The sequence below is a fragment of the Cupressus sempervirens genome, chromosome 5 (genome assembly GCF_028749045.1).
Source record: "Cupressus sempervirens isolate cs-2001-9-10 chromosome 5, ASM2874904v1, whole genome shotgun sequence".
Lineage (NCBI taxonomy): Eukaryota > Viridiplantae > Streptophyta > Pinopsida > Cupressales > Cupressaceae > Cupressus > Cupressus sempervirens.
This window is the reverse complement of record NC_143122.1, coordinates 380,482,789-380,495,614: the sequence shown is the minus strand read 5'-3', so window position 1 is coordinate 380,495,614 and position 12,826 is coordinate 380,482,789. Positions and strand designations below refer to the sequence as shown.

General features: G+C 38.4%; 2 protein-coding genes across 7 annotated transcripts in view; one reads left to right on the top strand and one right to left on the bottom strand.

Moving 5' to 3' along the window:
• LOC149556360 (phenylacetaldehyde synthase-like) overlaps window positions 1-12,826 on the bottom strand; it is a 191,595-nt gene that overhangs the window by 33,069 nt on the left and 145,700 nt on the right. The window lies entirely within an intron of this gene.
• On the top strand, window positions 4,773-12,695 carry LOC149556362 (uncharacterized). Its single transcript, XM_089785891.1, has 6 exons — window positions 4,773-4,915; window positions 5,139-5,783; window positions 5,906-6,138; window positions 6,247-6,399; window positions 6,818-6,885; window positions 12,510-12,695. The coding sequence occupies exons 2-6, from the start codon at window positions 5,167-5,169 to the stop codon at window positions 12,693-12,695; spliced, it is 1,257 nt and encodes a 418-aa protein (XP_089642017.1). The 5' UTR covers window positions 4,773-4,915; window positions 5,139-5,166.

The following is a 12,826-nucleotide window of genomic DNA, read 5'->3' as shown; positions in this document are numbered from 1 at the left end:
TACTCTCTGATTAATAATCATTTTCTATGTTTCAATTGTAGGTGGCAAAGCTCTTGGTTAAAGTTCTCTGCTTGGTAGATGGGGAACAAACCCCAATGGGGTCCCTTTATGAGGCCATAGATAGGACCAAAGAGGCTATAAGAAATCAATACTGGGGGAACAACCTAAAATTCGAGCCCGTATGAAAAATTATTTATAGGACGTGGAGCAATCAGCTCCACCAACCCATTCATGTGGCAGGATATTTCCTCAGCCCTTGATTCTGCTTCTCTCCAATATACAAGGATCCCAATGGAGAAGTCACGAAGGGCTTCAGTAAATGCATGCAAGGATGGTACTTGATATTGAGGTGAGAGACCTCATTTTGGTCGAGATGGAAGTGCATCAACATTCAATGGGAAAGCTATTCTCCTCAAACATGGCAAAGAGAGGTAGGCACACTCTTACCCCAGGGACAATATTTGGAATTAGGAGTTTTTCACAAGCATAATAAGTAGATAAATACTAAGCTACAAAAACTTGTCCTCATCTTGCTTTCTAACTCTTTAATATTAATCTTCCAGATGCTTGGTGACAAAGTTCAGGTGGAAATGTCCCAAATTTGCAAAAACATGCCCTTCTCATCTTATGTCATCCATGTAGTTCATCCAAATGTGAGCGTAATTGGAGCTTAATTGAAGCCATTTACACAAAGAAAAGGAACAAGTTGGCATAGAAATGCCTAAATAACCTTGTCTTTGCGCAATATAACCTTAAATTGTGCATAAGAAAGGTAGAGTCATCACTAGTTGAGCCACTTCATTTGCATGGCATAGATCCTTTTGGTGATTGGACAACATAGGAGCAGCTTTCATTGTTCATAGAGGATGACATAAATGATTTGGAGAGGCAGGCTATGGAGGAGGGGGGTTTTGCACCAAGAATAGAAAACATTCAAGAGGAGGGCAATGAGAGTGAGGACAGTGACAATGAAGATTCAGATGATGTGGAGTCATTGCTAGCGCAAGCACCAAAACCAGCACCATCTACATCACAGAGGATTGCTAGAGCTAAGCCGTGAGACTCCATGCCTCCCATAGTTTCTACTAGAACTACTGAGAAGGGGAAGAGAAAGATGTAGACTAGTTTCGTATTGTACTTGACATTTGTATTTCCTTATCTTTTTACAAAGACAATTTGCTATTTGTAGTTTGCTTCAAAGTTCAAAGTCTCTAACTACATCGGCATTTCACACGAGGATATGATTTTGTTACTTATTGCATTTATATATATCTAGATCAGCTTGTTTAGTTTGTTTACTCATTTACTGACTCATTAGATGCATCTACTTATTGAATTTTACAAAAAAAATGCATTTTTAATTAAATTTAACTCATTTTTAAAGCTCTCGATATTTTCTCGAGAAGTTACCGATTTCTCTCTAATATTTGTCAAGAAAACTTTTATTTGCCTAACCGATAAGTGGCAAAGTACGAGATTTTGAACTATGCTTGTAACTACTTTCCCCATCCTACCACATCTTCCAGTAAACACACACCATCTTGTTGAATTAGGTAGCGATTGTAAGTGGGTTTCTCAACTCTTTGACATAAAGATCCTCTGCTCCATTCTAGTACAGCCTATTATATAGCCTTAACAACCCCGTGTGCTTACAACTCAAGCCCTTCCCTTCAAAATCAGATTCAAACAGTTGCATACATTCATATAATCATCAGAGGCATTCGAGTCATCCATAATGATAATCACATAGTCATAGCACTATCATTACATATAAAATAGCATATGTTTATCTTATAGGCATGGTGAGTAATCAAAATAGATATATTGATCAGGTTATAAGGTTTTTTCTATAGACTATTGTTGAATGTTATTGATCTACAAATGCTCTCTAATGGTGTTTCTATATGAGTACCCCTTAAGTGCTAGAGAATACCAATTGTCTTATATCCTCTCTATACTTTTCTATACTCTCAATTTGCTATAGATTCAACAATGATTTGTATTTCTTTTATATTCTCTCTGTTTAATCCCACTTCCAGTGTAATGTTCCAACTCTGACAACATGATCGAGAGTGGTGTAGGGTAGTTACTAGAGAGAGAAAGAGAACAAACTTCAAAGTACAAGCCATACGGTGTAGGAAAACACCCTCACTAATCCCAACCCACTATGTGCTCAATATTGAATGTATAGTAGGTATGACAAAGGTCATACGACATATGGGAGTACTAGTGGCCATACGGTATAGTGGCAAGTCCGTACTGTAGGGGAATAGTACGTCTCTACAATGTGGTGACAAGGATGTACGGTAAGACAAAATACCTTCCTATGGCATTGCAATGAGACCTTATACAAATTGGTGGTTTTACAACATCAAAGTTGTACGAATGTAAGACTATAATGTTCAAATGGTGTAGGTCGTATGGTGCGTAAATTATCCCTTTTGTCAATAGTTATGTGTGAACAAAGATGTCGTACGATCTTTGTCCTTCAATTATTGTATGCAATAGGATGTCAAAATGGTATTGATGTCGAATAATCAATAATGGTAACACTAGATAGATAATCACCAAACACAAGTGACAAAAAAAGAAATAGATTGAATAATAATAGTACTTCAGATTACAAAAACTTGAACTAAGAATAGAGCAGAATAGGGTGAGGATATATTCCTAGCAAAATTGTAGAAACCAAATAGGGAGGATCTTTCACCTCTAAAATGGAAAACAAGAACTCCAACTAGAATTCACACTTCACAAATAAAATTCAAATTGCATAACTACAACTACAATAGACTTGACCTTATATATGGCTTAGGAGAAACATCCTGAAGGATTACAAATGATGTCGACACAGTCAACACACTAAACAAATAAAACTAAAAGGGCCTGATATATATTAAAATTGACATCATCGATTAGAAGATCCTTTCATAGCACAAGAAATTTCTTGATCTTGATTTTGCACGACCTCGGCCTCTTCTCTCGAAGTTGACGTTCTCGATTTGCTCAAGAATTGGTTTCCCGTCTTCATCAATGGGAGTTAGTTCCTTTGCCACTATGACACACTATCTAACAACTTTCTTCAAACACAACACATAAAAACCATTGTAAATTAGACTCCCCTCAAGAGGTTTCAGTTCATAGGCAACTTCACCTACGCTCCAAACCACTCTATAGGGCCAATAGAAACAAGGCCTCGACTTCTCCTTACCACAAGCCTTTAAGGAGGATTCTTTGTACTATTGAAGCCGAAGGTGTACTAGATCACCAACCTCAACACTGTCGACCGGTCAGCATATATCTTCTATTGGTTTTGAGCCCTTTGTAGGTTATCCTTGAGCGATCTCAAGATATCTAACCTCTCTTGTAACTAGTCTTCTGATCTCAGTGCACAAATATCAACTAGTGCTAGATACACAAATGATGAAGGCTCATAACCATACAATGCTTTGAAGGTCACTGTACCTATCTACATGTGATAGGTAGTGTTGTAACAACTCTCCCGCATGTAGCCAATAAATACATGCTTTTTGTTTTGTTAAAACATAGTTCCTAAGTTACCACTCCAGCCATTTGTTCACAATCTTTGTTTGTCCATCCGTTTGTAGGTGGTAGCTTATACTTGGTGATAGCTTCATTCTAGCTATCCAAAACAACTACATCCAAAAGTTGCTAAGAAAATGGCTATCCTCATCACTCACTATGTTCCAAAAAAGACCATGCAAGCGAAATACCTTACAGAAGAAAAACTTGGCCACTTGAGTTGCTTGGCATCCAAAGGAGATGGCAAAGAAATGAGCATACTTGGTCAAGTGATCCACTACGACGAAGATGAAATGGTTTCCTTGCACTTTAAGAAGCTTGATAATAAAATCTAATGAGAAGCTATCCAATTTCTGGTTGGGATTAGCAGTGGAAGAAGACCCACAAATAAGGTGTTCTCAGATTTGTTTTGTCGACAAGTGGAACATTCTCACACGTACTACAATATGTCATTCTTAAGGCCTTTCCACGAAATCATTTCCCAAATTTGTCAATAGGTCTCAAAGTATCTCGGGCGTCTGACCAAGGACGATTCGTGTATTTATTTTAGATGTTTTTCCTTCAGCTTGGACTCAGGTACAAAAAAGATTACTTGATCATAATAAATGATGTTGTTGACTACCTTGTACCTATCATCATGCACCTAACCATCCATTCTTTGGTATGTGAATGTGTTCTTGGAGTATTCAACCAACAAATGTGGCTTCCAATCCATCGAAATCTGGCAGAAAGAGCATTTGGCAAGTCTCCTTGACAGCACATAGGCCACCATATTGTTTCTACCTTTTTCATTCTCAATGTCAAAATCAAAACTTTAGATTTTTCTCACCCACTTTTGTTGTTCTTTGTTTAAATCCATCTGCTCCACGAATAGTTTCAAGCTTTTATGGTTTGTACCATAGTAACGAGAATCGCCCAAAAATCGCCTGAATCGGCAATTCCGTGACCCGATTCATCTTGGGTGATTTTTTTTGAATCATGAATCAGTATTGCCGATTTCTGGGCCATGAATCGCCTGAATCGCCGATTCAGGCGATTCATGTAAAAATCGCCAAAATTGCCTTAAAAAATCGGCTATGAATCGCCTGCGGCATGTAAAAAGGGAAGTTGAAATTTTAAAAAAAATCACTTATTTTTTTCACTTTGTTTTTGACTTATTCTCTTTGTTATAACCCTAAAGGGCCTTCTATTTGTGAAGCATGAGTAGAAGAGAGGAAAAATGAGAGAGAAGAAGAGAAAAGAAAAGCCATAGGTTTCCAACCGGCAAGAAGGAGGAGCACCAAAGAGATCAGCAGGCCATTTGGGGAGCCCATCAATTGCTTTGGGAGCATTAAGGAGCCAATATCAACACTCCTCAACTCATTTGCAAGAGGTAAGTGCTTTTTTTTTTTCTTGCATGTTAGTGTATTATGCATTTTTTGTTAAATTTTTAGTGTATTATGCGTTTTTTGTTAAATTTCTATAGTTTTCAAGAATTTTAGTGTAAATCTTGAATGCTCTTTATTTTTACTAAGTTGCAAGCTAGGGTTTGTTGTTTTCTAATTTTTATTAGCTTCAAACTTTGATATTTTACATTAAAAAAATTATTGCAGCAGCCTTTGCTCTCATTTTTCGCAAATTCCAATGGGTAAAAAAGATGAATGTTGGAAATATAATGAAGAGTTTCCTGGAAGAACCAAATATCAAACAAAATGCATGTTTTGTAAAGAAAAAATAACTTCCGGGGGTATTTATAGATTGAAATTTCACATTGCTGCTATACCTGGACATGATGTTACAATTTGCACTCACCAAACTCCTGAGGCAAAACGCACTTGCTTAATGGCATTAGAAAAAATTGAAAAAGAAAAAGCAAATAGGAAAATGCAAGTTGAAGGGTTAAGGGGTATTGGCTCCCATGTTCCCGCATCCGCAGCCGCATCCACATCTGCATCTGCATCAGCTTCCGCATCCGTAGGTTGTGTTGGAGAGGGTTCTTCTAGGCCTCCTTTTTATCCTAGTTCTTCTGCTCGTGCTAATGCTAGTGCTAGTCGGTCATATATTGAGACGGAGTCCCACACCAACCTATTGCAGCCTAGAGTGCGGAAAAACAGAATGGATAGTTACTTTGTGCCCCGCACTACTCCTAGTTCCCAACCCACGCTTGAGGGCATGGGTTTGAACAAGGAGATTCACGATGCTGCCAGAAAGGAGATATGCAAATTTTGGTACTTTTGCAACATTCCATTTATTGCAGCCAGGTAATTGATTCTTTTTTCTTTGTTTTCTTTAAAGCTAAAATTAAAAGTAAAAGTAAAACTTTAATTATATCTACTTGTTTTATAATTTGAGTCTTTGACATCTAAACTTTTATTTGTGACAGGGCTCCTTATTGGCAGAATATGATAGATGCGGTTGCTATTTGTGGTCCGGGGTTTAAAGCCCCAACTGAGGCTGAGTTGAGCAGATACCTCCTGGATGAGATGGTAGAGGACATAAGGGTTGACCTCGAGGAGAACCGAAAGGAATGGATTGCAAAGGGTTGCACCATCATGACTGATGGTTGGACCGATAGGAGGAATAGAACACTCCTCAATTTTCTTGTATCCTGTGGAGGTGATTGATCATTCTACTTTCCTACATACATTGTAAATTTTGATTTGTTGAATGCTAATTCGTTAATGATCCATTTAATATTATAATTCGTTGTTTTGTTACTTGTAGGATATACCATGTTCATAAAATCCATTGATGCTTCTGCACATGTGAAAAATGCCACATATTTATGTGAGGCTATTGAGGAAGTTATAGCAGAGGTGGGAGAACAAAATGTGATCCAGGTGGTGATGGATAATGCAGCAAATCATGTTGTAGCAGGTAAACTTTTAACTTTGCAAGTTTTGAAAATAAATTTATTTGAATTTTGAAATTTGAGTTTCTAATTGACTTAAAATTGTTGTAGGTAAACTTTTGATGGAGAGGCACCCCACCATATTTTGGTCCCCTTGTGCATCACACTGCATTGACCTCATGTTGGAGGAAATTGGCAAACTTGAGTTTGTCAAGTCATGTGTGGAAAGGGCAAAAAATATATGCAAATTCATTTATAATCATGCATTTGTCCTTAGCACAATGAGGAAGTACACAAAAGGCAAGGAGTTAGCTCGCCCAGGTATCACGAGGTTTGCCTCGAATTTCATCACCTTGCAGTCCTTGTTGACATCAAGGGATGGATTGAGGAGCATGTTTGTTGGGCAGGAGTGGATTTGCTCTTCTTATGCTACGACTACTGTAGGGTTAGATGTGGCGGATTGCATATTTGATGAGGATGGCTTTTGGAAACCCGTTAGAGAAATCCTTAAGGTAAATTTATTGCAATTTAACATTTAGTATTTTGCTTTTACTTTAAGTAATATTATTTTATATTTAAGTTTTGACTCAAATTTTTTGTTTTACTTTATATGTAGGTCACTGAGCCCCTTGTAGCTTTGCTACGAACTGCTGATGGGGAGAAGCCCTCTATGGGCTACATTTATGAGGGCATGGATAGGGCCAAGGAGGCCATCAGAGCCCAATATGCAGGAGTGCAGGAGATGTATGGCCCTATTTGGGACATCATCGATAGGAGATGGCAGAATCAGCTCCATCGACCCATCCACGCAGCAGCTTACTATCTGAATCCGGCATTTCGTTTCCGTCCTGAGTTCAAGGCGGATGCGGAGGTTCTCACTGGCTTATACACAGTGTTTCAGAGATTGAGTAGCGATGAAAATAGCGCTGCTGCGATTGTTGAGCTAGACCAGTTCAACAATAAGGAGGGGCCACTTTTCTCTGGCAGGATGGCCATAAATGCTCAGACAACACTACAACCAGGTAAAAATTAAATAATATATTCAATGTTCATGAATCTAGATTCTAAACTTAAAGTTGATTATATAATGCATTAATTTTAGAGTTGTAATTTGTAAATGAGACTAATTGTTTTTATTTTTTCCTTATTTCAGATAGAAGGTGGCAAATGTTTGGGGCCACAATCCCAAACCTTCAAAAAATTGCCATCCGCATTCTGAGTCAGCCGAGCAGCGCTTCTAGATGTGAGCGCAGTTGGTCCATGTTCGAGCACATCCACTCGAAGAGGAGAAACAAGTTGACAGTGCAGAGGTTGAATGATCTTGTCTTTGTTCATTACAACCTTCATCTTAGGATTAGACAGATTTTGGGCGCTAACTCCTCTCTGATCATTCTAGAGGAGATTGATCCAGAATCAGAGTGGATCACAGAGACCGTGGACCCAGTCTTCACTGAGGAAGACCGCGCGTGGGTTGACCAGGTGGATGTAGAGGCTGAGGCTGTGGCTAGGGCAGAGGAGGCAGCTAGAGCACATTCAGGCATTGGTAGACGCACACGCGCACGCACAGACGCAGGCCCTAGCAACGTTATTCATGAGCCCATTGTCCATGCAGGGGACATGGCTCGGCGGTCCTCTAGGACCTACCTTACACGCCTTTCTCATAGGCAAACTGGATACTCAAAGGCTGAGGTTGAGGCTGCAGCAGAGCTAGAGGATGATGATGAGGATGATGAGGCTTGAGCTGGAGCCTTGTTTTTATATTTTGTTTACACTGTATAGATATTGATAGTGATACTGAATTACTGATAGACATATGTTTCAAACTTTCATGGATCTTCATCTTAGATTTATACATACATTTATGATTTGATGTCTTATAGATCTTCATGATTTCATCTTACTGATTCAATGATTTGAATCATTATGATCATTTGATTTTTATTTACTTCAGCTAGCATACAATTTATATTTTAGTACATAATGATAACATAGTTACGTATGTGATGGATTTTATGTTTCATGTTTATGTATGTTAGATTCTATTTGATGATGTTATAGTGTTTTTAAGTTATATTCAATAAAGGATGCATGAAATAAGTCTTAAATTGTTAAAATCTTTACATTTAAAGGGTTTTTTCAAATTTGCCGATTCACCGGCGATTCATCCCCGATTCACGATTCGATTCGGCCGTGCCGATTCCGATACGATTCCGATTCACATTACTATGGTTTGTACACACAATCAAAACTTCATCAATGCATGAATAATGGCGAGCATCTCCTTGTCATAGATGGGAGTATACTCATTCTGCTTCTAAGAGGTTCCAACTTTCGAACACAATGGGGTGATGGTCCTACATTAACATTGTCCAATGCCTTCTCTTGACACGTCACACTTCAAGGGATGAATGAAGTCTAGTAGTGCCAGAATAGAACATGTACTCATGAGTTCCTTCAGTTTGTCGAAGGTGTGTTGTGCCCGCTCAACCCAATGGAAAGATCCCTTCTTTGTCAAATCTATTAGTGGTTCACTAAGCAATGAGAAACACTTCAAAAAACTTTTTGTAGAAACTGAGCACTCAAAGAATCTATGAAAATTTGAGAGAGTTTTGGGATGTGGCCAATCCAACAACTTGTCAATCTTGGGAATAGGATAGCTATTTTTTATGATTGTTTTGTTCAACGCACAGTAGTGCACACACATCCAAAGCGATCCATCCTTCTTTACTAACACTACTGATGATGGAAAGGGTCTAGAATTGGGTCCAATTCTTCCTTTTTCAAGGAGTTCTTGGATCATCTTCTCTATCTCATCCTCAAAGTTGTTATGATGGAAGTAGGGTGTGGTGATGACAGGCTTGGCTCCTTCCAACTCATGTGTTCTCAAAGCTACGGTACAGAGGTATACTCGATGGGATGTCAGAAAAGAGCACGCTATGCTTATCTAACATTGTTTGAAGCTCATCATCTTGATAGTAAGCCTAGTCCCCATGAATAGGCTCTTTGGAAACCAAGTAGTGTATTGCCCAAACAAAATCATCATGCTTGAAGATTGCCTCCATCTTTTGTACCGAGATTTCCTTTGAGCCTCCATTTGACATCCCCCTCAGCACTGCCCTTTTTCCATTCTCTTCAAAGGAGAATGCCATCCTCTTGAAGCACTATGCGTACTAATCAAGAGTCTCCATCCACTATATGCCCAATATAAGCTCCAAGTCATCAAGATCCAATACAAATAAGTCATATGTTACTGTATAGTTTCCCTTGGTAATGCTTAGTTGTGGGACCATATAGTTATGTGACAAGAGGTTTCCTCCTACCAACTTCACTTCGAACCCTTGATGTGCCTCCATGTGCAAACCCTTTCAGTTCACAAAGTGACATGTTGATGAAAGTGTCGCCTCACTATCGAGCATGACCACAACTCGTTATCCCTAGAGTGTAACCTGTACTCAAAATACAATGCACCTTGAAGGACCAACAAATGTTGGGATAGCACCTCCTTGTCATACCAACATGGAAATTCTCTCTACACGGTTGATGTTAACTTCTTTGGAAGCTTGTTGACCTTCTTTGGTTTCAAGTTCTTTATGCTCCTCAATGAACATCGCCTCAATATAGTGGATTTTTCCTTTGTCCATGCATCGGTGCCCTAGTTCCCATGGCTTCTTACATTAAAACAAAGCTTTCTTCTCCTAAGCTCTTACCTAGTGGCCTCACCCAGTGATGACTTTTTTGGTTGGGGTTTGTTATCTTTTTCTTTCAGAGCAAGGGGTGGTTTGGTATGTGACTAACTCTTGGAAGAAATAGAGGAGGATATTGCCATGCCACATGTTTTCTTAATTGCTTCAGTAAGCATGATGGAGTTGAATCCCTTCACCCATCCTTTCAAAGGTTCCATGTAATGTCCACAATTGGAACTTATTTGATTTATCAAATATTTCTCGATAAGGATTTGGATTTTAATGTTCCCTAATAGAATTAGTTATCCATCTTGTTAACATTAATTCCTTCATATCCAGTCATATTACTATTTGGCATAGGTGTTATCCAAGTTCCCTAGAAACCAACAATGGATTCCCTCAAAGTTTACGAGTCCAAATCCATAGCACTAAGGCTTACGGAACGATAACCCTTACCCTCCCTTAGGATAAGATCCGTTTGCATCCACAACTTGATGGGCAGAATCACCAGCTCTGATACCACTATAATGTTCCAACTTTGATAGCTTGACCAAGAGTCGCATAGAGTGCTTACTGGATAGAGAGAACATACTGCAAAGTACAAGCCATATGACATACCGAAACAACCTCAATAATCCAACCCAGTTTGTGCTAACTACTAAACATATGACAAGTATGACAGCAGTTGTAAGTGTACAACAACAATAGTGGTCATATGGCATAGAGAAAGTCCACACAAAAGGAGAATAGTAGGCCTATACGATGACGTGACAAGGACGTACACTTAGACAAAATTCCTTCCTACACAATTACAACGAGACCTCATGTAAAATGATCATCGTACGGCATCAAGGTTGTACAAATGTAAGACTGTATTGTTGGTACAATATAGGTTGTATATTGAGTAAATTATCCCTACCATTAATAGTTATGTGTGAACACAAATGTCATATGACCTTCATTTCTTGTATGTGGTAGGATGAGATTGTTGAGATTGGTTTTGAATATGGACACTACAAGTAAACAACTTTGATAATGCAATGATATAAATATTAGAATAATATTTATGTTTCTTTTTAATGCTCACTATTGTATCTTATTGTATCTCTGTAAATATTAGAATATTTCTAATATTTAGGTGTAGTCTAGAATAGAATGTTTCTATTCTATTCGACTCTCCTCTTTGTATATATAGATCATTTGATCTCTGATTAATAAGTCAAGTATTCTGCCATTTACGTTTGTAACATGGTATTAGAGCCATTATCAGGAATTTATCGAATTTTTTTGAAAATTTGGGCAGTCTTTTCCAAAGTAACGAGAATCGGAATCCTATCGAAATCGGCACGGCCAAATCGAATCGTGAATCGGGGGTGAATCACCGGTGAATCAGCGATGAATCAGCAAATTTGAAAAAACCCTTGAAATGTAGAAAGTAAAAAAAACAAGTTATTTTTTTTAAATTTACAACTCATACTTTTCTGGCTGCGGGCGATTTCTTGCTGATTTTTTCATCCGATTCATGCGATTTTTTTGATGAATTGCCGATATCAGCAATTCATGCAATTCATCCAAAAAAATCGGGTGTGGCGATTCCCGACTTCAAAAAAATCGCCCACCTTGAATCTTATCACTGAATCGCCGATTCACGCAATTTTCGAGCGATTCTCGTTACTATGGTCTTTTTTGAGTGCAGTTTATGGTGTCTTTCTTCCACAAATAGTGTCATTTTTTACTTCACAATCCAAAAATGACTTCAGTGGTGGAAGCCAATAGCGTTTTGTTTAACAAATCTGCCATTATTATCAAGAAATCTGAGTTTTTTTCATGCTTTTTTCAGCCAGGGCCTTTTTTTTGAAACCCTAATTTTTGGGCTCAGAAATTTTTTCTGATTACAAATTCTTGGTGGGTTTTTTGAGATCTCAAATGGGTTGTCATCAAAATTTTCTAGGTGCCTCAATTTTCGAGCCAGCAGATCTGGATTCTGACAACATATTATTTCTAGGTTTTTTGAGCTCTTTTCTGGGTACTCCGATTTTTTTGGGTCTTTCATTTTCTCACCTCGAAGTTTGTGCCATTTGAGATATTCACGTATTATGAGCATCTATATCAGCAACATCAAAAATCAAACTCAATTAAAAAGCAAGCCAATGTTGTCCAACACTCAGAGCAAAAAGAATCTATCTACCATGCCTTATAGCCAGCATACCTGCAAATCATGTGAAATCTTCTGCTTGGTACATAGATTCCAGTGCCTCCCAACATTTCACTCATACGCGTAATTGGTTTGTTGAATTCACTCCCTATTCTAACTCAGTAATCATTGGAGGTAGCCAGGCATACAATATTGTCGGCAAGGGCATGTTCAGATTCAGTCCGGAGGAAGAAGACTCATGTTCCTCAATGTATGTTATGTTCCTGGCATGAAACATAATCTTTTGTCTGTTAGTCAGATTATGAAGCACTCCCCTCGGTTGGATGTCGTTTTCAATGGAAATAAGTGTTTGATTATTGATCGTGCTTCTCGCAATACACTTGTTGTTGGTCTTGAGGATCATGGTATTTATAGTCTTGTAGATTCAGGCGATTCCCTTGAGCGTGCCTTCATCGCCAAATCATCCACTCTCAGCAGCCTCTAGCATCAACGATACGGTCACCTGAACATTCAATATCTAGCACAACTTGCTCGAGATGATTTAGTCCATGGCCTACCTAATATCCTAACCCAAAACCATCATGTTTGCAGAGCTTGCCAAGAAGGGAAGCAACA

Coding starts and splice junctions, on each gene's coding strand:
- LOC149556362 (XM_089785891.1), top strand. CDS start 5,167: ATGGGTAAAAAAGATGAATGTTGGAAATATAATGAAGAGTTTCCTGGA. Junction 5,784..5,905: donor ATTCCATTTATTGCAGCCAG/GTAATTGATTCT, acceptor TATTTGTGACAG/GGCTCCTTATTGGCAGAATA. Junction 6,139..6,246: donor TTTTCTTGTATCCTGTGGAG/GTGATTGATCAT, acceptor TGTTACTTGTAG/GATATACCATGTTCATAAAA.